The 23,489-nt window shown below is 43.1% G+C and overlaps 1 protein-coding gene and 1 long non-coding RNA gene across 7 annotated transcripts in view; one reads left to right on the top strand and one right to left on the bottom strand.

The window, feature by feature from the left end:
• METTL24 (methyltransferase like 24) overlaps window positions 1-23,489 on the top strand; it is a 62,186-nt gene that overhangs the window by 5,372 nt on the left and 33,325 nt on the right. For all 3 annotated transcript variants that reach the window (XM_075087442.1, XM_075087439.1, XM_075087441.1), the window contains exons 2-3: window positions 15,637-15,735; window positions 19,069-19,208. In XM_075087442.1, coding sequence (XP_074943543.1) covers window positions 15,637-15,735; window positions 19,069-19,208 — 239 coding nt within the window. The remainder of the gene's footprint in view (window positions 1-15,636; window positions 15,736-19,068; window positions 19,209-23,489) is intronic.
• LOC142054638 (uncharacterized) lies at window positions 1,688-22,886 on the bottom strand. Of its 4 annotated transcripts, none has more exons than XR_012659630.1 (5): window positions 22,621-22,886; window positions 22,390-22,518; window positions 8,579-8,791; window positions 5,395-5,516; window positions 1,688-5,047 (listed from the first exon to the last, which is right to left on the bottom strand). It is a non-coding gene; the product is annotated as an uncharacterized LOC142054638 (long non-coding RNA). The 4 variants fall into 4 exon arrangements; XR_012659632.1 differs by having other exon boundaries at window positions 8,579-8,724; window positions 22,621-22,884; XR_012659629.1 differs by having other exon boundaries at window positions 8,579-8,756; window positions 22,621-22,882.

Here is a 23,489-nt window from a genome sequence, read left to right as displayed (position 1 = left end):
TGCCTCTCGATGAGCGGGAGCCAAAATTGTTGGAGAAAACTTGGTTATTCTTAAGTCAAATGCATCTGTCTGTCTTTCCATATCCCGTTGTGTAATAGCTGGTCTGTTTTGGATTGAGACTTAACTTTTATAACAGTTTATTCATTATGTATGCCTGGAGCAATGTTTTAACATTACAGCAAAGTTTAACATGACAGGGCTTTGGAAGCTGTGAAGCAAGTCACATCAGGCTGCGTTTAAAGGAGCAGATTTGTCCAGGCTGAGCCAAAACAAGGGAGCTGCTGGGGCAGGAGCATGGGTCAAGGCAGCCTTTTGGATCTCCTGGTGAATTTAAATCCAGAGCTTGTTTCAGTCACCTCACCTGTGTACCAGACAGAACAAGCTTCACAGCATGCAGCACTGTTCTGTAAATGCTGCGTTGAGCAATAAATAGCATCCTAGCTTCAGTGAATGTGAGTTGCAGCTGTGGTTCTGTTGCAGAGGAGTGCAGTGCTGAAGAGCTGGATATCGGTTAGTCCTTTGAGTGTGCCTACTTCTGGGCACCTCCTTTAATAACAAGTAAGCAAACTGGAGAGAGTCTCAATGGGAGGGAAAAGGTGTTAAAAGGTGCAGGAGGGCAGGCCTGCAGGGACAGCTTGGCAGAACTGGTACTTGTTTTGAATTAGGGAACAGTAGGTTTTGAGAGGAATGTGCCAAGGCTCTTCAAACTAAAAAAAAATAATTTTTTTTAAGGGCATAAAGACCTATTGTTCCCTAGGTCCACTGCAAGAAGGACAAAAAGTAACTGGCTTAATTTTCAGGTGAGATATTAGGAAAATCTTTCAACTCTGTGGTTGAGTAAGCAGTGGAAAGACTCTGTAGAAAAATACGAACTTTGAGTATCCACACGGGGAAGGTCAGGTATCCTTACTTGTGCTTCAGAGCAGGGAGGTAGAGTCAGTCAACAACCTCCTGAGGTCCCTCTGTATTCATTTACCTGCTCTGCAATTACAGAAGCAGTCTGGCAGGTACCATGTGACTAGCCAAACTGGAATTTAGCCTGAACAATGATCTAAGGACAAGGTAATGAAAAGAGGTAATGGGATCTTTGAAGACTATAAGCAATCCTTGCCCTGGCTCAGTACCTCACTTGAGAGACCAGACCCCACTGTAATTGTCCTGTGATGATTTAGTGGACCCAGAGGAAGGAACGCTACTTGACAACTTTTTTCCCTCCAGCACTTGGAGGTCTCTTACCAAAGATAAACTGATCCGAAATTGCTTAGCTTGTAAGATTAGCACAGTGCAGGAGTTTATGCCTTCAGGCCATTAGTACCTGGGGAACAGCTGCGAGAGCCTTGGTTGGGTTTTGTTCAAATATTCAGGCTAATAGCACAGACTGAGAGAGGTTATTGTCTTTGGAAGAAAAGAATAAACTCCTATTCATAGAAGTTTTCAACAGCGGACAACCAAATCTGGGGAGCATCAGCCAGCTTTGCCAGTAAATGGTGGCAGCTGAGGCACCGAAGGTACCCAAGCATGGGAATCCTTCTCCAAGTAGCCAAGCAAGGGCAATACTGGGCTTTCAGTGTATTTTAACTGCAGGTGAAATGTGTTTATGGTAGACCGTAAGGAGGAGATGGTAATGTTTTTTCTAACAATGATGACACTTGTGAGTTTGTGAGGTAGATGATCACTCAGAATAACCTTGACTCTTACACACTTTTTATTACCTAAAGTAAGTTCTTCAAGAATTTTTGAGAAGCAGCTGGGGAATATTATCCTTCAGAAAGTCATTACAGCTTTATGAGACTTAATTATATCCAATAATATAAATTTCTTTCAAATACCTACTCAAGGCTTGCTTTCAGCATATAAAGATAGGGGAGTAATTTTTTCTAGATAGCTGTGCCACAGACAAAATGTTTTTCAGGGTATGCAAGCTTTCCTGTTTGACGATGTAACCCGGGGACTGAGGTGGTGGTTTCTTCTGCAGATGCCTTGCTCCATGAAGGCTGTTAGAGTTGTGCTACCTTTTTCTTGAACCAGGCTGGATGGTCCACGGGCATTGTACAAAACTTGAATCCTTTATGACTGTGGTAGCAGGTGCAGAAAAACCCATACCGATCCAGTCCCGTTTGCTGTCTTCAGCTCAAACTGTTGAACGGGACTGCTGCATGGGAAAGCGACTGATGCTGCCATCCTTCCCCACGTGGTGATGCTCAGAGAGTGGCTGAGCAGCTCTGGTCATGGCTCTATGTCCCACTAAAGGGCAGCAATTCAGTAAACACATCCTCTGCTGTAACCTCTTTCTTCACCCCTCCACGGTTCACTGTGTTTGGGGTAATGGATTATGTTGTCTCTTGGTGTACTGCTGGTTAGCAGCAGCAAACAAGCAGGGCTCCCCTTCACATGCTCTGTGTGTGCTCGGAGGAGGAAGGATGTCTTCTGCATGAAAGCAGCTGTCGAGCAGAAGGTGGGAGGAGGTGAGCACTGGTGTGAAAATCAGTTGTACAGCAAGTCACAGTCTTGTCATGGGAGAAGAGCAAGAGTCCCTGAAAGCTACAAATTTGACAGCCTTGAAGTCAATGAACACAGTTAGTACCAGAAATTCTTCTGTCACATTTCATGTTTTATATTAGAAATAATAGAAGTAAGGACAGTTTTGAACATGCAGCTCTTCTTGCTTAATCAGTTCTCAAGGCAGCCAAGCTTGCTTCATTTTTTTTCTAAAACTTCCTTCTTTGGAGAGGCCAGAGAGGCATTTGGGACAAGTAAAATTCTCCCAGAAAGCCTTTGGATTTTTCCTTTACATCTCTGACCTTTAGCTGCCTTCTTATGAGACAAATATTTAACTTCGTCACTAGTAAGGTTTTCATCCCACTTTGTTCAGTTAATTCACATCAACATTTACCCATCCAGCCAGGCAGTTAACAGAGGTGTGTATCTGCTTGAAGGCTGCACGGTAGGTGCTTGCATGCCAGACAATTCTCTCATGCCACTTTTACTGAGCCGTGGGCATAGGTCAGACTGAGGTGCAGCTGGTGGATCTTTGGTGTGAACCCAGAGCAAAACTCCAGGGGCCCATGACAAGGGATGTGGTACTGAAATCCAGCAGTGAAGAACAAAACTGTTCAACAGCTGCCTTGCAGACATATGGAGACAATGTGACAAGTGCATCATGTCTCTTGCAAAACAGGTGTAGAATTTGGAGGTTTAGACAGAGTTAGTGAGGGACCTCTGGTTCTCACACCAGAATTTTGGCTGGGTTGTGGTAGACTACGCTGTCCTCCTCCTGCAGCCTGGCAGTGATGGCTGTCACTCATAGCACAGCTTAGATAAAAGACTTAACGCATAGGTGAGTAAGTCCCTGTGAACCACTGCTAATCTTTGATGGCATCCGCAGCAGCCCCCTCTTATCGCTTGTTCTAATATTAACTTTGAGCTGTGTTTGTCTTGGACGGCCATTCAGCACTCCAGAGCTGTGTGTGGTGGATGCAAGTCACTTAAATCAACTCGAGTGTTTTCATAGCTAGCAGATGCACACCAAGATACTTTTGTGTATGATGAAATGTTGTCCAGAGCCCTTCTGCGCTGTGGAAGTCTAAGATCAAATGGCATTCAGTTCAGTGGAACAAGTAAAAGGGGCGGGGAATAGATTTGATTTCATTTTCTTTTGATTTGTGGTATAGCATGTTTATCCTGGAATCCGTAAGGTACATTACTTACCTCAATGTTGTTTATGTTAGTGTTACTGTATACAAAAGTGACAGAGTGACACGCTGTCCCATTTTGAGTTAGCAAATCTCTAAGGGTAGTAGAAACCATGTGCACAAATGGACTGATGTCTTGGGGAACTGATAGGTGAAAGCGATGATTTTGAACTCACTTTTATGGCAACAACTCGGTCACTTTAAGCAGGAGATGGTGGAAACAGTCCCAGCTGTTTATGCAGTACTAAGAGGAAGAGTTTGGATCTTCAATTGCGTGTGTTTTTCCCTGCCTGATCTGTCCTGTATTCAGTAGTCTTGCTTTTAAATGTGCTATCAGGCTCAGGTGCCATCAAGAAAGGTGCTGCCTGTGAGTTGCTCATGATTGAACTGCTATGGGAATGGGTAGATGGGGTGTCCTTGGGTGACTGCTGACTCCTTGAAGAGCACAAGTCCTGGGTCTGGCTCTAGGGGAACATCTTGGTGTGATTATTTTACTTTCTTTTTCATTTTTGCAACATTTAAAAACTAGCCCTACAGTTCATGTCCTCCTTGACACATGTATAAATACGATAAATAAACCTTTCCTTATGTCTTTGTGTAATGATAATCAAATGTAATAGTTTCAGCAGCTGTTGCCACATACACAAAAATCTTGCTTCTCACTGAAGTCTTCTCCATATGCTCTGCAGACAGGAACAAAACGGCTTTGCAGTGTTCTTTGAAAGTCGGTACCACAGAACCATTCTGGCTTTGCAAATCCCATCTGGGGGATTCTTGTGAGGAATGTCCCTCCTGCTGCCACCTCTCCCCATCGTGTGATGGGTGCTTCTCTTGTCTCTGGGATTATAGGACCAGGAGGACTTTTCAGTGAGCTGTTGGCTTCTGAAGTCTCTTAGGACTTTCAGGTCAAACCAACTGCTTCAGACTTTAGAGGGAAAACCTCTGGATTTACATGCTTGTTGCAGGAAGAGCTAACCAAGAGCTCATTTAACAAGTGACCCACTGAAGTTTACTTCGGGTTCCACTTTGATAGATTTCAGGTGCAGCTTCAGGTACATTGCTGTAGGTTTTTCTGGAAGTGACAAAATTCTGGGTTGTTTCCAGGACTGACCTTGTGCCTCCTGCAGACTGAAGGAATTGAGCCCTCTGCCCTTCTTGGGGCGTGGAAGACAAACTTTGTGAACTTAGCAAGGGCAGGCCTGCAAAGAGCCAGTTATGCAACTTGTCTCTTGGGGGTACTGATAAAATAGTGAATGCTCTGCATCCTTGCTATTGGTTTTGATGAGGGTATAAGTCGCTATTTTCAAATTTTTTTTGTGTGTTTGTGACAGGATGGTCTGCTGGGGAAAATTAACCTAGACAAAAAGTAAGCAAAGAAGCAAATATTGGTGAAGTGCCAGGGGTTGGACTTGGTTGGGAAATCCATACAGTTGAAAATGATGTTAGAACCTGCGAATATTAACATCGTAGAGTTGCTGTTGCTGCTTTAACGCCCCCTGCTTTGCCCCATCCATCCCCACCCCTCTTCCTCGTTCCTCTCCTAGCTGTTAGTATAGTCAGATAAGTAACTGGGAGCCTCAAAGTCAAGTGCCCTTTATTTAGCGCCCTCTTTCATATTTTACAAAGAGACAGTGTTTGAAATGCTAGGGGGAAGAGATGGTAATGTGTGTGGATATAGCATGTAATGTTAAATAATACTTGCCACTAAGAAGTCTAAAAATTCTAAGAATCAGTTTGAAATCCTTCCTGCTCCCTGCAGAGTTGACGGCACCAGTGGAGGGTTGAGATATATCCCAGAGATGAATGCTTCAGGGTAGGAGCTGCCTGAAAAAAACCCAAAGGAACAATAAAATTTGTTAATACTGATGTTGTGTCTCTTTTTGGGCTTTCCTCATGGTTGATCTGTGGCACTGAAACTTTCAAAGGAGTGACCTTTGTTTCATCTCAAATAGAGCAAAGCAAAGGCATCTTGTTCCTTTTCCCTCGCTCTTTTGAGAAAATAAACCAAGAACCAATTATGTGTCAGCTGGCTGCTGCTGAGCTGATATGTTTATTCTTAGATGTCTTGATTAATGGTTTGATCTTACAATTATTATTCATTATGAAATCTGTGGGAATTATGGGTACATCAGGAGCTCAGGATCAAACCAAGTAGCTGGTCAGTGCTGTATTCTGTAAAATGCTCAGAATTAATAATAAAACATTGGAAAATGTCCTTAACTAAAGAGGATGGTGCATATTTGCCCAAGCCCATCCTCCATGGGCTTATACTTGAGTCTGTACTTGTCTTGAATAAAATATACTTCAAAATCATGTGCTTTGAAATAAGCTTGATTTTCTTCTTTATAAATTGGAAAATAAATGTATCATCTTGTACTCAAAATCCTAACAATTTGTAAGCCAGCTCGTTTCCTTTCTAGACGTGGGGAACTAATTGCCCAACACACTGTTTTATTTTGCTTGGAAGAGTTTTACATAGCTCTAGACTGAGGACAGTAATCCATAACCATTTTAGAAATAAGAAAGAGGGTATGTTTGTAGACATTTAAAGCTAGTATACATTTAATTCTTTGGAGCTCCATTACCTTGTTTTATTAACTAGTGCTTGTAAGAAATAAGGAGTTGAAGAAGAAAAAAGTGAAATTTGGCTTTTTAAGTCTTTTGCTGTGCAGTAAAACCAGTATGATCAAGTGAACTGATGGTGGGTTGGAGGGACAGAAGCCCCTAGGTACCTGTTGTGAATATTTTCTAGCTTACCTCAGGTTTTATGCTATGGAATTTAAATACCTGTAGAAGTCACTCAGCCTTTTGGTTTACCCGTGGATAAGAATTAATGTTTACTTGCTTTATGATGGTATAGATGCCTAGTGACCAATACTGGCCTCTCCTGTTCCCTGGACACAGAATGTCCTCCTGGCCCTTGCCCAGGAGGGGCAGGGGAAGGGGTTTGCTCATGCTTCAGATCTCACTTTAGGTGGGAGGGTGTGGTGGGCCATTTCTGTTTAGACATGTGCACTCCACGTGGATGAGGGAGAAAGCTGCACAAGTGTGAAATGCTCTTATTTGTGTGGAAGCATTAAGTTTTACTTTAAAGCACCTTCTTTTTCCCCAGTTATTAGCCTCAGGCAGAGGCTGCTGAAGTCAGTGGATAGGCTGCCAGAGGCATCCCTATCTGTAAATCACAGAGTGCTGGAATATGCACAAAATAAACTCGGCTTATCTGGCTATCTGAGTATTTACTGATGAATTCTGTTTGTTGTATGCTGTGGTTTGAATAATGCAATGAAATCCATCTAGAGGAAAATAGCTTCCCCCCCCTATTGTGTGTATTATGACATCTCCCATATTTTCTCAACCAAAGCACTTTGTTTAAAGCAGTTTTGAATACAGGTTGAAACCATGGTCTTGCCTCTGCTTATCTAAAGTCGGAATTTGACAAGCAGTGACCAGTAGTTGCTGTATCTGTTTTTTGCTGTTAGCCTTAAGTGTTGGCAAAGGCATGCAGGCACTGGAAATAATTCAGCTGATTGAGTATTACACTGCTTAAGCAGTTTTGAGAATTTGCTTCCATGAATTTCAATCTGTTCTGGCTCCTGGTTTTATCTCCATCACGTATAAATTATCACGCTGTCAGCCTCTGGATAGCGCTGGAATGCTGCTGCCTGATTTATTTATTTTATTTTATTACCATAGCAAAGAAATCCCTCTTGCCTGTTTTTGAAGTCGTGTCTCTCTTAGCAGAGTAAAATCAAACTCTCTTTTAATAAATGTATATTTCTCCCTGATGTTGCTGGCATTTCCAACGGCAGAGCTGTCATTATTTAGTGATCTTTGAAGGTCTGGGGAGGGGTTTGTTCCCCGGTGCAACACTGCCCTTTCCTACCTCTGCAGCTCCCAGCTCCTTCGGTTGCAGTGGATTTATTCATCAGAGGTAGCAAGGGGTGGTAGTTATGCTATGTTAGTAATAAATCAGATGCAATGCTTTCCAAATTTTTAAGTACCTACAGATTAATATTTTGGCAAGTGTTCTGAAACAGATGCTTCCTGTAAGTCACAAACCTGCACCCAGGATGATGTACATTAGTTGCTGAAGCCCAGGTCTACTGGTGAATTTATGGGGGGTGGGGGGGTGTGTCCACAATGACTAATTTAAACCTGGTATGCTGTTTCCCAATACCCCTTTCCTATGGAAGTCGGGGTTTCGATTTTAATTCAATGGAGCATTAGTCACCTAAATTCCTGTACAGATCTGGCTGTGTCATGTTAGTTTTGGAAGGCAGTCTTTATTTTCCAAAGCCATTTCTTAGTGATACAAATTCTGTCACTTAAAGTCAGTGCCAAGCATCCTTTTTTTCTGTGTATGCTTTTCTTATGAGGCACTTGTTTGGGGGAAAAGATACAAAACTAAAAGTAAGGTTGGAGAGAGTTTGAGCATGGTGGGCTTTGCGTGTGAAATGCTGAACCTCCCAAGGCAGCAAAGTTGTTGGTGTTTTGCATTGAGGTTGCTGGTGTGGCTTGCCTTCAGGTTAAGCCAGCAGTTCCCCTGCAAGCGCTGTAATTTGTATGCATGTGGCTCCATTTCATACCATCAGATGGGAAATCAGAAGCAAAAGGAGCAGAAAATAAAACATGAATATTAACAAAAGGAGAGCAGAGGTGAAACTCATGCTGATTGCTGCCTTTCCAGGGGTTGTTATGTATGCATGTTCAGACTGATTTGCTCTACAATGGTAAAGACTCTTGATTTCAATTACCATGCAGTGCTCAAAGCTTTTCTAATGAGAATTGAAGTCAGAAAATTGTTTTCTTCATTTCAGTGTAAAACTTTGCATTCAAGATGTATTGCTTTTTTCCTTTACCCTGCTAAGCATAAGAGCTTTACTTACGGTGCAAACTGCAGCCTTGGGAAGCAACTGCTGATAAACTGCTCTCAAGCGAAGCCCTCTGGGTGATGCTCAGAGCTGCGTAAGTTGGTTCTCGCAGCAATTGCATTCTGCTCACAGATGGACAAATGTGTGCTGCACTGCAGAGGCTTGGAGGAGGTGATACACAGAGAGCAGGGAGCTAGGGGAGAGTTAAGTGCATCCTAGAAGTTCCCTCTTCAATAAAATAAAACACACATGTCCAGACATAGAAACATGTCTAGTTATTAAAATTCTTCATACATAAGTCATGTCAAACTCATTTAAATTGAAGGCACCCACTTATTAATGCAGAAAACACTCTCATCCCAGGACTGGTTTCCATAAGCAGGGTTTGGTCTGGTAGGTAGCCTTACTGCATGGAAGAGCCTGACTGTACGTTATGTTGCTTGCTCATCTTGGCACAAAGCTTTTGTTCCTCAGCCTAATGTTCCACCATCAGATCTTTGGATAAGATTATGGAGCAGCTCCTCCTGAAAGATATGTCAAAACCAACTGAAGACTGGGAGGTGGTTAGGGACAGCCAACGTGGCTTCACCAAGGGCAAGTTATGCCTGACTAATCTAGTGGCCCTGTACGACAGAGTGACTCCATCAGTGGACAAGGGAAAAGCTATGGGTGTCATCTATCTGGACTTCTATAAGGCCATTGATATTACTCCCCAGAACATTCTTACCTCTGAATTGGAGAGATATGTGTTTGATGGATAGACTGCTAGATGGATGAGGAATTGGGTGGATGGCTGCATCCAAAGAGTTATAGTCAATGGCTCAATGTCTAAGTGGAAACCAGTAACGAGTCGTGTCCCTCAAGGGTCTGTACTGGGACCAGCACTATTCACTTTGAGCAACCTGATCTAGTGGAAGATGTTCCCCATGGCAAGGGATTGGACTAGGTGATCTTTAAAGGTCCCTTTCAGCCCAAACCGTTCTGTGATTCTGTAGAACACTAGAGTTTTATAGTGCTGGAGTTTATGTGCAATGTTACAGGCTTGGGGAAGAGTGGCTGGAAAGCTGCCTGGTGGAGGAGAAGGACCTGGGGTGCTGGTTGACAGCCAGTTGAACATGAGCCAGCAGTGTGCCCAGGTGGCCAAGAAGGCCAACATCAACCTGGCTTGTATCAGGAACAGTGTGCCCACCAGGAACAAGGAAGTGATAGTGCCCCTGTACTTGGCACTGGTGAGGCCGCACCTCAAATACTGTGTTCAGTTTTGAGCCCTTCAGTGTAAGAAGGACATTGAGGTGCTGGAGCGTGTCCAGAGAAGGGCAACGAAGCTGGTGAAGGGCCTAGAGAGCAAGTCTTACGAGGAGTGGCTGATGGAACTGGTGGTGTTTAACCTGGAGAAGAGGAGGCTGAGGGGACACCTCATCGCTCTCTACAACTACCTGAAATGAAGTTGTGGTGAGGTGGGTGTTGGTTTCTTCTCCCAAGTTACTAGTGATAGGACGAGAGGAAGTGGCCTCAAGCTGCATCAGGGGAAGTTTATCTTGGATATTAGGAAAAATGTTTTTACTGAAAGAGTGGTCAGGCATTGGAACAGGCTGCCCAGAGAGGTGGTGGAGTCACCATCCCTGGAGGTGTTCAAAAAACATGTAGACGTGGCACTTGGGGACATGGTTTAGGAGGCATGGTGGTGTGGGGTTGACAGTTGAACTTGATGATCTTTAAGGTCTTTTCCAAGCTAAATGATTCTATGACTCTACGCTCTATGGGAGGGACTCCCTATACGGCCTGCTTGTTCCACTGCGCCAACCCAATGCATACAGAGGATGGAGCAATCTTGTGGTGGCTGGGTACAAAGAAGGCTCTGTGCTTGCCTGTGGTGTTGTCAGAGATGCCTCTGGTTTAGATAAACTTGGAAAAGTAAAAAAATGGGGAAACAGAAAGACATCCTGTATTAATATATTTTTTTAAAGTTCATTATGGATTTTGTGCCACATGTGAAAGTTTCACTGTCGGACTGGAAATTTTCAGTTTAGGTGGCTGCAAGACTAGGTGTCAGCAAGACTAGGTGTCAGCTATGTTTCTCTGTGGTACTCCCAGTGCCCGATGCCTCACAGGGAACCCAGTGCTTTTCTCTTAATACAGGCATGCACATGCAGAGCAGGAATGTATATAGTGATTTCTGCAATATGGTTTCTTAAGCAAAAACCTCACGTGTTTAAGAAAGCCAAACTACAAAGAAAAAATATAAAATAATAGTAATATAAAAGAAAAAAATGGAAACAAACAGTTCAGACATGTAGGGATGGGATAGCTATAAAAACAGCCACATTAGAAAGTAATTCACTTGGAGCTTTATATATGAGTCATAGTCTCTTTGTAAGCCTGTACTTTAAATTACAGCATACTGAGCCTGTGTGTGTCCCTGCTACTTCTAAATTAACAGTGTAGCATAGCATGTTGTTGTGAGTGTACCTCTTGTGAGCCTGCTGTATGATGCTGATTACATTTAGCTAAAGGGGACCATATGAATTGGCCTTTCTCAAGGAGATCTTTGCCAAGGCTGAGGCGTACTTGTTCTTTCCTATTGACACCTCCACTTTGAGGTGGAGTTTGTTTTACTTGTGCCATGTATTGCTGCTCCAAACATAAAACATTTGGAGTTACTCAACCTTGCTGAAGAATAGAGTGCAGTTATTGTTGCTCGAGGCTCACAACTAAAGAGTAGGCTCAGCCCTCTAAAATACAAGTTTTTCTGCAGCGTGGCATGCATGGTAGTCTGGTCTGGGGTTCCTCCTCTGTGATGTTGAATGTCTACAGTGTAGATGTTTCTGAGCCTATCCTCCGGGCTTCCTTTGCAGGTCATGGAGAGAAATGGGTGTTTCTAGTGCATGACTCATCTTACTTATTTTAGATGCCTACTCTATAGTGGGATGAATCATTTCCTTAAAGAGCCTGTCTGCCTCATCTGTCCTGCCAAATAACTTAGCTCCCCAGCCCACTGTGGGAGCTTGGTCCCTGGTTGTCCACACTGCAGGAATGTTTCTTCCCTCCTGGCTCTCCTGTGGAGTTGACCAGCTAATTGCTTCTGAAACTAAATGTGGGCGTTCATGAGAGATCCTTCGTTGCTGGAGCCACTCCGTGTCATCAGCGAGAGGAGCAGCGTGCCAGGTTTGGCTGCCTCCACACTCAGCAGCCCTCTCACCCGTCTCAGCAGGCTTTGCACTTGTGTGCCCCTTGTGAGGCATGCTGGCATGTCCCGTAAAGCCAGTACTTGGGTGGGCTACAACGCACTGCTTTCACTATTTAAGGTACATTTGAATTGGGGGAAGAAACAAAATTACAAGACCACTACAAAATAATATGATTAAGGCCACAGGTGCTCTAGAAGGAGCCCAAATAAAATGACATTCAAGCCCTGTAAATCATATCTAGGGACAATCTACTCTCACAAGGGTGAGCCTTCAGGAATGCAATCCAGTAAATACGTGTTTGCCTTGTAGATGTCTGCAATTTTGCAGTTTGAATCCCACCCATTGCATTTTAAGCCAATAAAGCCCCTGCAAAACTTCACCCATGAGCAAGCTGTGTTCCACTGTACCCTTCTACAAGGGGTTAGCGTAGTGATACACAGTACAGCCAGAATGGTTGGAGGTGAAGATGTGTACGTAATTTATTTCTATGGCTAGCAAATACTTATGTTTATGGATAGAGTTTATCGCCACAAGTGCTTTCCACTCACATTTGATCCTGCCTCAAATGTAAAAAATTATTGTTGCACAATTTCATCAGAGGATTTTATATTTTTCCCTTGATTAAGAAATCCGTGTATGTATTGACAAGTCTTTTGTTTCTTCGTTGGAAGCAACAGACTGCTTGGCGGGGCAATGGGATTCCCAATTTTTTGTTTATAAACATGGCTAATATGTGTCTGTATTTTAATAGACTGCTGAAAAGGAAGGAGACTGAAAGGAGGGAAAAAAACCATTTACAGAGTTAAAAAAGATAGAAGTATGGAAAAGTTACTAATTCCCTTTCAAATGTAAGCAGAAGGGAGGGGAGGGTTTGGGCTGTTTGAATTACTGCACTGAAACTAGGATTGATCTGGAAAGAATTTAATGATTTAGGTATTCAAGTTTATGCTAGGAAAGCCAGGAATTTTGCAAACCTACGATTTTACACCTGCTGGTTTGTGATCCCTTTACACATATTGATTTAAACTTAATATTATGATTTAAGATTTTTAGGACAAATTATACCCTGTGTATACTACAGATTATTAAGGGATTATTGGATGGATGACTGTCATAGATGGCTGATGAGGGAGAAATATCTAGAAAGAAATGGTCTCCAGAGGAAAGTCACTGCGGATGACTCTGGTCTGAAGGAAACATAGAATGGTTTGGGTTGGAAGGGACCTTAAAGATCATCTAGTTCCAACCCCCCTACCATGGGCAGGGACATCTTCCACTAGACAAGGTTGCTCAAAGCCCCATCTGACTTGGCCTTGAACACTTCCAGGGATTGGGGCATCCACAGCTTCTCTGAGCAACCTGTTCCAGTGCCTCATCACCCTGAGAGTGCAGAATTTCTTCCTTATATCTAATCTACCTCTACCCTCTTTCAGTTTAAAGCCATTACCCCTTGTCCTGTCATTACAGGGCCTTGTAAAAAGTACCTCTCCAGCTTTCCTGTAGCATTGCTGTCAAACAGGAGATGAGGTCTGATCTCAGTCACAAAAGTAGTATTTGTGTAGCACTTACAAATTTAAAGAACTATATAAAAGGTTGATCTCTTTTTTTTTTTTTTTTTTTAAGTGAAACTGCGTTATTAAGTCACTGGGCTTTTTATCTTCATAGTCATGTGTTTATTGATACATTTTGGAGACAGTGGAAAGGCAGTTTGTCATCTTTAAGATTTTAAGAACCTGAGAGAAAGCCACAGTAGCTCTTTGATATAGCACTCTGCTGAAGAACCACCTCATTCACGTGATTAATTATAGGGATCTTTTTTTTCCTTTCTCTTCCCTGTCAGCTCTCTGCAGAGGGAATTCTTGCTGAATGGTGCCACAATGGCCACTCTGCAATTCCCCTACTTAATGAGCTAGTTCTCACGCAAATAGATTTCAGAATAACAGCGTGGATGTTCAGGTGTCTGGGGGGTTTTTTGCCTGAAAATGATTGTCAGTCTTCATTTTCATTTCAGCTTTCAAGTGTGTTGAAACTGCAGCATTCCTGTCAATGCAAACGTTATTCAGCCATGTGAATTGTGACTCATTCTGAAAGATTACATGCATTTCCCTCCCTGGCGTGCACCTATCCTCCTGCTGTTAGCTGTTTGCAGGCTGCCTTCTGCCGTCAGCAGGTTAGGGGTATGTCCTGTTGCAGAGCTTGCTTGCTAGCTTGCTTCCAGCCTTCTGCTGTGCAGGGTATAGGACCCTAAGTCTGCTGTGGGCAGCAAGTTGCAGGGTGGGAAATGCCACTTATGTCTGCTTCTGGGTGGGGGGGAAATCTCAAATGTCCTTTTCAGCATCTCTTTACAGTAAAAAAGGAAAAAACCAAAACAAAAACCCAAAGAGCAAACCCTAAAGGAACAATGAACTTTATACAGATCTCCTGGCTCTCATTCACTCCAGACTATGTTTACTTAGGCTGCAAAAATATCAATTCATGATACCAGCTCAAGGCGTACTCCATCTGGTCTGGTGGTCCCCTTTAATCATCTTTCATTTCTAGCATTGCTGTGTCTTTTTCCTTCCTGTGTTCCTTTCTGGCATCAGAGGATCCCTGCTGTCACTGCACTGGCTCTTCTGGCGCTGCAGACCAGCCCGATGGTGGGGCTGTCCTCCCCGGTGGGGCTCAGCACCTTGTCTCTGATATGCCCCCATCCTCTCTGGTTAATTGCTAATCCTATATGCTTTCCAAGGCTTCGTTTGAAATAAGGTCCCGTGGGAATACTGAATGGGGCTTCTGTTTGTTTTGTTATTTTATTGAATGTCAACATGAACCTATGGAGGCGGGGGAAAAACGATCCTGTTCATTATGGAAGCTCAGTTAATTGGGGATGATTAAAGAGAAGCTTGATACTACCTGCCTAGCCATAGAAGTGAGTTGTGGCGCCTGAAGATAAAAAGCCATGAGGAATCAATCTTAATTCAGTACAACTTAACACCGTGCTTATATTTTTATCTTCTTGAGAGCAAGAGATAACACGTCTAAACTTCCCAGTGTTACAAAAACTGGCAGAATTTGGAGAAGGTGGCGCAGATGGGAGAGCAGAACCCCATTGCTCTGCAAGCACGTGTCTGAAAGACCTTTTCCTGTCCTGCTCTGTGTGGGAAGTGTTGCTGGAAAAGCTGACAGGATCCCTGGGGTTCAGAGCTGAGAGGCCTCACAGGGAGTGCAGAAAGCACCCACTAAAGCTACTTACCTGGGGCTATGAAAATGAGGAGTGGTGGGGCTACTGACAGCCACACAGATGTTTTTTTTCAGGAAAACAAAGAATTCAGGTGTATCTTGTCAGGCAGTTATGGGAGAGGAAGAGGAAGAGGACTTTTTACTCAAAGACTGCAAGAAGCGTGCTTTTCTATTAAATCTGGATTTTTAAAAAGGAAAGACATTGTTTGAAGAGGTTTCCTTTGATGATTAGTGCTTGCAATCCAAGTTCTTGTTTCAGTGGACATTCAAGTGGAGATATGTGACAAATAATTATTTCACTGTTTTCAGATGTTTTACTAGAGGATTTTGTTATTCAGATCTTGATTTTCTTCATGTGTTTCTGCAAGCCAGGGCTTACTTAGGTGACCTAGAATAACTGTTGACACGTGTCCTGGATGAAGTGCCGTTTGCTTCTGAATTACCTACATCTGCTTTCAAAGCTGATAATGATAAACCATAGTTAAATGTTCTTTCACTGTAGTTCAAACCCTACTTCATTCTGAAATGACTTTCATGTGCAGACAAGCCCATAGGAAACTCTTTGTTTGAAGTGAAATCTTAATTTATTAGCCCTTGCATTTTATGCTTGTACCAAGAAATGAATCCCATTCCTTTTAAGGTGTTTTTCTGTTTGCTTTGCAGACTGTAAGATGGCACATTGAACTTCAACCATGGGCAAGTCCAACTCCTTCCCTGAACTACGAGGCCTTGAGATTCCTGAAGTACATTAGCACTTCTCAGGTAGGTTTTTAATTTCAGTCTGCATTTAGAAAACAGTTGGCCTAGCACAGGCTGTTTCCTCTCAGATGAGGAATTAGCCTCACACCAAACTAGTTTCGAAACTGCTCTGTTTCTAAGGTTGGTTAGCCTAGCAGTGATGGTCAACATGAATGTAAAGGTCAAAGCACAGGGTAGAAAGAATGCGTTATTTCCTTTGTTTTTATTTCCAGATGGTTTCGTGTCCTGACAGGAGTACGATAGGACTGAAATTCCAGACATGGTTCCTTTCCCACTCTCTCTCTTTCTCACTCTGTTTCAGACACAGAAAAATACAGAGCAGTTTGGAGTGAGAGAACTGTGTATTCAACCACTCCACCTCTCAATAATAATGGGATAACCAGACCCATTTTAGCTAAAAAGGATGCACTTGAGGAGGTTCCCAGTAAAATGAGAACAAGGCATCAGTCCCTAACTTGGACAAGTTGTTCCAATGGTACCAGCAGAATCCTGATATTTTGAGGACAAAAATGATGACCTGGAAAATTAGTGTTTTTATATGCTTTTTCAAAGGTGACATTTCCAAGTCCAGATTGCATTGAGAAATACTTCCAGGGCTCAGCATATATGGAAGTTGGGCTGTCATGTCTTAATGGAGGCATCACTTTTACACAACAGCATTTATGCATGCATTTGCCGTAATAAAAAATGGAAAAGGTGCTGGATGCCCTCAGTTCTGAGAGGGCAGCTGCTTTTGGTACCCAGATCTATCAGCAATTGACCCCTAAATACAGATTTAATTGCACCATCTCCTACACTGGAGAACAGCAAAAAGCCTCAGGTGCTAAAGTTACTGAAATGTCATTCACATATGAAATTCTTTGTTAATGCAATGCTTTCAAGGCTGAGATGAGATTCATTTGAAACACATCTAAAAATATGCTGCTGTGCTGATGGTATGGTAACTGGGAGGGTAGCAGGGTGTTCACTTATCCTTCAGCTTGTGGGTACCCCTGGCTAAACGCTCATGAAAATGACTTCTCTGCCTGCACTCACGGCAGCACTGAGAGGGCAGGAGGCAAGATGATGCATGTGGAGACAGCAGGAGATGTGTGTAGAGCTGCTTGTTTTGTTGTGTGGAAGTTTAGGCTGTGGCAGGCATATTAAGCTGAAAATATCCTTTATCTTGGTGACTTAATAAACAGTGGCAGATGCTGCTAAACTCCACTAGTTGGGTCAAAGACTACAAGGACATCAATTAGCAGAGAGTTTATTGCTTCTGACACACTAATCAAGAAGTTTTATTCCCAGAGTAACAGACCCTGTGAGGGGGACAAGCATAAGTGAAAACAAAAAAAGGAGAGAAATCCTTGTTCCTGACCTGACAGATGTTACAGGATTAATAACTGACAGGATAACACCATGGTACCAGCACTTCTGGAAATGGGATCCTGCTTACGTAGATGAGGATGGGATCTGATTTTCCTTGTTTGCTGAGCAAGTGTCTACTAATTACTGTGCCTGAGTTCACCCTGCTGCCATTGGTGTCAAATGGCTCAAACTACTGGAGGAGGAAGATGCCATGTCAGCAGGGTCAAGGTGTGGCCAGAAAATGCTTTTCCAATGCTGGTATCTAATGATCAGAAAAACCATTTTACATGTGCTGTTGTTTGTGTGATCGTAGTGAACAGAAGCCCAAAACAGGACGTGAGCTCAGTGCATCAGGGTCTGTAAGTCTTGCAACAGACTGGTGATGGTGCTAAAGCTAGAGTTCAGGGTTTTGTATTTTTGATAGCAAGAGCTGTTAAGTAGCAAGAGCTATTAAAATTGCTCCAAATTCTGAGTGTTGTAATTGCTCATAATGCCATGAGTGAAGGAAGTGGCAGCATTGCAGAATCTTAGTTTTCTGTAGAGAACACATTATTCTTCTGTGTCTTAAAATTAGTGCTTGTTATTGCAATGCCATTTATTCCTTCGCTGTTACGTGACTGAAGAGAAATAGGTAATGGGGTGCAGTGCAAATCATTGCTTAAAACTTAGTGAATCCTGAAAGCAGCATGAAGAGATGCTATATTAGCTTTTATAATTTTTCATGGGAATTATGAGCTGAGAAGGAACAGGGAGGTGGTGATACCGCATGCAGCTCTTCAGATGCAATGCTCCAGGTAATGATACTTCAGAGCTTAAGCTTCTTAAAGAATGAGAGTTTTATTTGCTTGCTATAAGGCACATGGTGGAGAGTGCCTACCACAGCAAAGGCTGGGTTCCAGTTTTTACTCTTGTCCCTGTGTAAAATTGTTCCATTTCTGTGGTTATAGGTAGGGCCAGACCTGTGCTTTTTAGTTTGGCTACAGCCAAGAGCTGAGCTTGGGCAGTCTGCTGCAGAGGAGGGAAGGAGCAAGATAAGAACAGTCAGATTAAGACTGATACTTAACCTGGTTTTGCCTCTACTACTGTCCTTTCCACTTTTTTTATTGTTGCCTTTCTGGCAGTGCCAGCTTCCATCCCTGCACCCAGGGTTGATACTGGGTCCAAAGAACAACTTTTTGTCATGATGGCTCAGCTGAGTTCCTGGGCTCTTCTCAGTCTTTGCTTTCCTTTCTGCATGTTAGCAGCCTGTGCCCTGCAACCCCTGAATTTGGTGGCTGGGCTGCACATGGTTTGAAAAGCCTTTCAGCAACCAGCTGTAAGCTGATGGTGGTGCAGCATGGCACAGCCTCTCTTGGGCAGAAGTAGCCACAGCTTTGGTGCTTACTTCTGCTGTTACCTCCTTACCACTGCTACGGTGACAATCATACAAATTGCATTGGTTTCCATCGCCTGCTGTGCCCTGGATCCCAAATGCTGGAGAGGCTGCAGCACCCCCCTTCTCCATGCTTGCCTTTTCCAGAATTGGTCTGGAGGAAAAGGATAGTGCTGAATGGTGTGGCAGAGCATCACTCCAAGGTTTGAAAAACAAAACAAAACAAAACCAACACAACCAACCAAACAAAAAAAACTCCCAAAACTCCCCAAACCCAAACAAACCAAAAAAAGAAAAAAAACCCAAACCCATTTTAATGCTGAAGTAACTTGTTCTCAGGAAAATTGATTTTTGGCTATAGTACTAATGCTTAATTATTTGCTTTTCAAACTGCATTGCTCTCTGCGGGATTATGTAAGCCTTAAATTTCACCAAGCAGAACAGACAAACAAGGGAAAAAAATCATCACATCTCCATAGCTGTGTATCAGATCGACAATCAGATTTAATTGAAACCAATTAACATTTTTCTTCTTTCCACTCTTTCCCCAGAAGGCAAATTAAAAACAAATTAAAAGTCATGTCTTAAAATGAAACATCCTTTGATTTCAACAGATTTCATGTGAACACACGAACCTGAACAGCCTGAGAGGGTACTCTGAAACCGCAAAGAAGCCCTGGTCGATCTGTCTTGATGAGAGGTTCAGCCTCATTCATCGAATTAGAAGCAAGCAATGCCGTCTCTATTCCCTTGGGTAAGCGCTCTCTTTAAAAGACAGCAAATTGTTTCATGACACCTAGCTTCGAAAAGCCCTATAAAAGCAACACAGGCTGCAGCAAGGTTGTCTTTTAAGATACAGACTTTGTTCAGGTGTATTTGCTACATGTTGATGTGCTTCTGTAAACTCTGTTTTTAGGGAAAAACCTTTCACCATGAGGGTCTTTGTTTTCCTTTTGCTTTTCTAATATCAGTATGAAAACAAATTGTTTAATGGTGAGTAGTGAGTGGTAGTTCACATAGAGGAAGATGGGAATTAATGAGGTAAACTGAGAAGCCTACAGCATCTTCCCTGAGCAGAAATGACTTGCGTAATTGCCAGGTACTTCAGCAGGATTACTTATAAAACTTCATTAACTACTCCTGGGACAACATAGTACGTTTCCACATGAGAGTGTGTTTGCTAAACACTTCAGGGGTGACATGTGCCAAAGTGATGATAATAAAGGCAGTTGTGGCTTTATTTTAAAATGTTTGTAGTGTTTATGATGTTTATAGCACTTGAGATTGAAGTTTTCACTCTTCACAGAACAAGTGGTTTCACAGAGAGTAAAACCACAAGTGCAGCCTGCTTCCCTGCTAGTAAAACACTCTGCTTCCCAGGAGGACAAGGGAGATCAGTCTTCAGAGTTTGTCAGGCCACTGGCCTTTTGCATTACTCATCGGCACATAGGTGCATTAGGAGAATGATTGCTGTGATCTGGAGCTCGTTTCACAGAGATCGCCACATGGCTGCAGCCTAATAAAACAGTCTTTGCTGTCCTGGGAGCCAGCTTTAGGTTAGAGGTGTGCTGAAAGACTTCATCCTCATTGAACAAGCATAGTTTATTTCTGTGATTTTGCTGCTGTGGGTGGATAGCAAGGAACTGCATCTGGGTGGCATTTCTCAGTGATTAGCACATGGGAGTTAACACCAGCGATTAACATGAAGTGGATGCAGAGCGTACTGCAGCCAAAAGGGAATGTTTTCTATTAATTTGGGTGGGCTTATATTTGGATTGAGCTTATATTGAGCTGTAAAGACCAAAGTCCTCAGAAGGTGAGGAGCTCTCAGGTTTTGTTCAGCTGCATTGCTCTGTGGCAGAACAATAACATGCCCCTTAGAGACAGATCACACATATGGAGAGCAAACTCCTCTTGACTACTGTTGCTTCTGATTTTCTGAATGTTACTTGCAATTTATTTCAAATTATACCTGCCTGGTTTTAGTGCAAAATATAGGTTTATGTGGGTTGTGGTTTAACCCCAGCCAGCAATCAAGCACCGCACAGCTGCTTGCTCACTACCCCCTGGTGAGATGAGGGGCAGAGAATCAGAAGAGTAAAAGTGAGAAAACTCCTGGGTTGAGATAAAGACAGTTTAATAGGTAAAGCCAAAGCAATGCACGCAAGCAAAGCAAAACAAGGAATTCATTCACTACTGCCCATCTGCAGGCAGGTGTTCAGCCATCTCCAGGAATGCAGGGCTCCATCATGCGTAATGGTTACTTGGGAAGACAAAATGCCATCACCGTGAACATCCCCCCCCCTTCCTCCTTCTTCCCCCAGCTCTATATGCTGAGCATGACACCGTATGGTGTGGGATATCCCTTTGGTCAGCTGGGGGGGCCCAGCTGTGTCCCCTCCCAGCTAAAAAGTTCCCAGCAGACCATGGGAGGGTGAAAAAGTCCTTAACTAGTGTAAGCACTACTTAGCAACCACTAAAACATCTCTGCATTATCAACAGTTTTCAGCACAATCCAAACCAGAGCCCCATACTAGCTACTACAAAGAAAATTAACTCTATCCCAGCTGAAACCAGGACAACGTGCTTTTATTTTTTCTCAGTTTTTTATGTTCCTATGCAAGATAGGACAGATGCTGTGTTATCCCATGTGCTCAGGTCCAATCTTTACCTGCTTGACTGCAGTACTGGCTCATTGCCTGAGGCAGCTTCTAGTAGACAGTAGGGAGAGGCAGGCACATTCAGGCAGAAAATCAGCTAAGCTAAATAACATTCTGGAAATAGGTATAGCTTTCCTTTGATTAAAGAGGAAGTCTGCAATAATGTGGCTGCTGACTTTAGATGTCTTGGCAAAGTACTCTAAGTTCAGTGGAATTAATCTTGCCCTTCAGTTTACATGATCATTAATATTAGACTCGAGCTCTATATTAATAATGTTCCTCCTCCCTTTTGCTATGGACAAAGTGTGGGTTTAGAATGGTATTTTTATTGAATTGGCCAGTAGAAACAAATGCAGAGTTGATTTCATCTGTTCTAGGAAATGCAGATTTGGCACGAAGCTGACCAGCACGAAGATAACTTGCTAATGGTTTTGAACAAATCTGAGCTAGTGCATGTATACCACTGCTTTAGATGTTGGTGCTGTTCTGGGTGTGGTACAGGAAGCCCAAATGCCAGATTTTCTGTACTGATGGAACAGTAGGGCTTAGCAAAGGTTGAAGTTGATGTTGGCTCTCCCATCAATCATCAGATACACATGTGTAGTAAATACCCAACCATCACATGAAACAGCTGAAAAATAAAAGGGAAATATTTGAGGTTAAGGAGGAGCAGTCTTCAATCCTCCAGTTGGCTTTTGTAGCCCTTGGAGCTTGTTACTGCATAATTCTTCTATCAGACTCACTTCCTTTTAGCTTATGACAGGCAGAAAAGTAATTTTGTTCTAAGACAAAAATCCTCTCTAAACATTTTTGTTATCTCATACAGTTCATAAAGAACAAAGGGGGAGCAGCTGCTTGCAGTGAAGAACATTCTCTGTGGAGAGGATGGATGGAGGACAAATGTGAAAGTTCAGTGCGAGTGTTACTGGGAATCCTGAATTAAATCCATATATCATTAAAAATGGAAGAAAACATGCTGCTTAGGCTTTGCCTTCTTGAATGCTACAGAAGAGGTTATTTCTGAATGGGAGCGAGCAGTGTCTTAAACATCTGGAGATCTTTTTAGATTAGTATTAGTTGCTTCCACTACTGGGAGGCAGCAATGTTTTTGCTTGGGGGACAGAATTTCCCAGTATGATACATAATTGCAATATGCATTAGTGAGCTCTAGTTATTAGTGCTAAATCTGCTTAGATTAAGCTAAATCTGTTACAGACTCCACAGGCAGGCACTCAAGATGGGATAATATAAATGAATAGGATTACAGAAACTTACCAGTTGAAGTTTAGAGTGTCTTGCTGCAATACTGTATAAAAGCCCTTTCAGGTGGATCTTAAAGGGGCTTCAGGATCCAGGCAGGGGATGCTTCTCTTTTCTCAAGCTGTAGAGCTCGGTTATCTTCCTCTGAGAAGAAGGGGAGGAGGGGGAACACAGAAAAGAAAAGCTGGGCCTTGACATGCATGTTTTTACAGCTCTGTCCTGTGGTCCCTGTGGGAGCTGGAGTACCTGCAGTTATCAGGCTGGATCAGCTACAGGTGTCCACTAGAGCTGTGCTGGAGGAGACAAAGCAGCTTTTGTGCCACCTGCACGCTTGCTGCGCTTCAGGATGACGTGGGGGCCAGTGTGTTGGTTTGTTCCGTGCAAGCTGCAGCCCAGTGTTTATTCTGAGTGTGAGGCTCTGTGTACTGTGGCCCTCTGCGAACCCTGGGAACAGGGGACAGCCAAGGGACACTGCTCCCTGCTGTGCTGCGCTCTGTCCTGGGTCAGCATCCCTGCCCTGCTGCCAGCGGGGAGCAGTGCCAGCAAGCCCTTCCTTTCGACTTGCACGCAGGGCCTGTCTGCGGGGTGCTGTTCTGCTCCTTGAAAAGCCCGCCTCTACCCCTGCTGCAAGGGGCTGCTGACTCTGTAACCAAGCTGTCTTCACTTATACCGTAAAAATAAGTCTGTCTTTTTAGCTTTTTTTTTTTTATTTGCTGTTGCTGGAGGCAGCAGCTGCTCTCGCCTGATGGCGGGGAAGGGCCTCTCTAGTCTTCAGTGACCTCCACACCTTTCTTTTAAAATCATGGTCCCTTTTTAAGAAATGCAAAATCTTTCTTAGGAGCCCTCATTTGTTTACCTTTTTCATGCTGTGTTACTCTTTAGCATGATCACATGTGAGCCAGGAATTTTTCAAACCAGTTCTTTTGGAGATGACCTTATTTTCTCTCCTAAACATTTGTGATTGGTTAGATCTCTCTTCAGACATAAATTTGAGCTGTTAGCTAGAGTGCCAGAAGATGTATCAGCACCTTCTTCACCCTCATCTATTTTTAATTTTTTCTGTTTTGCACCACTGAACCTCCCTTTGCAGTCCAAATGAGTAGCAATCTGTTTGG

The sequence above is a fragment of the Phalacrocorax aristotelis genome, chromosome 3 (assembly GCF_949628215.1).
Source record: "Phalacrocorax aristotelis chromosome 3, bGulAri2.1, whole genome shotgun sequence".
NCBI classification, from domain to species: Eukaryota; Metazoa; Chordata; class Aves; order Suliformes; family Phalacrocoracidae; genus Phalacrocorax; species Phalacrocorax aristotelis.
This window is presented reverse-complemented; position numbering and strand designations above follow the sequence as displayed.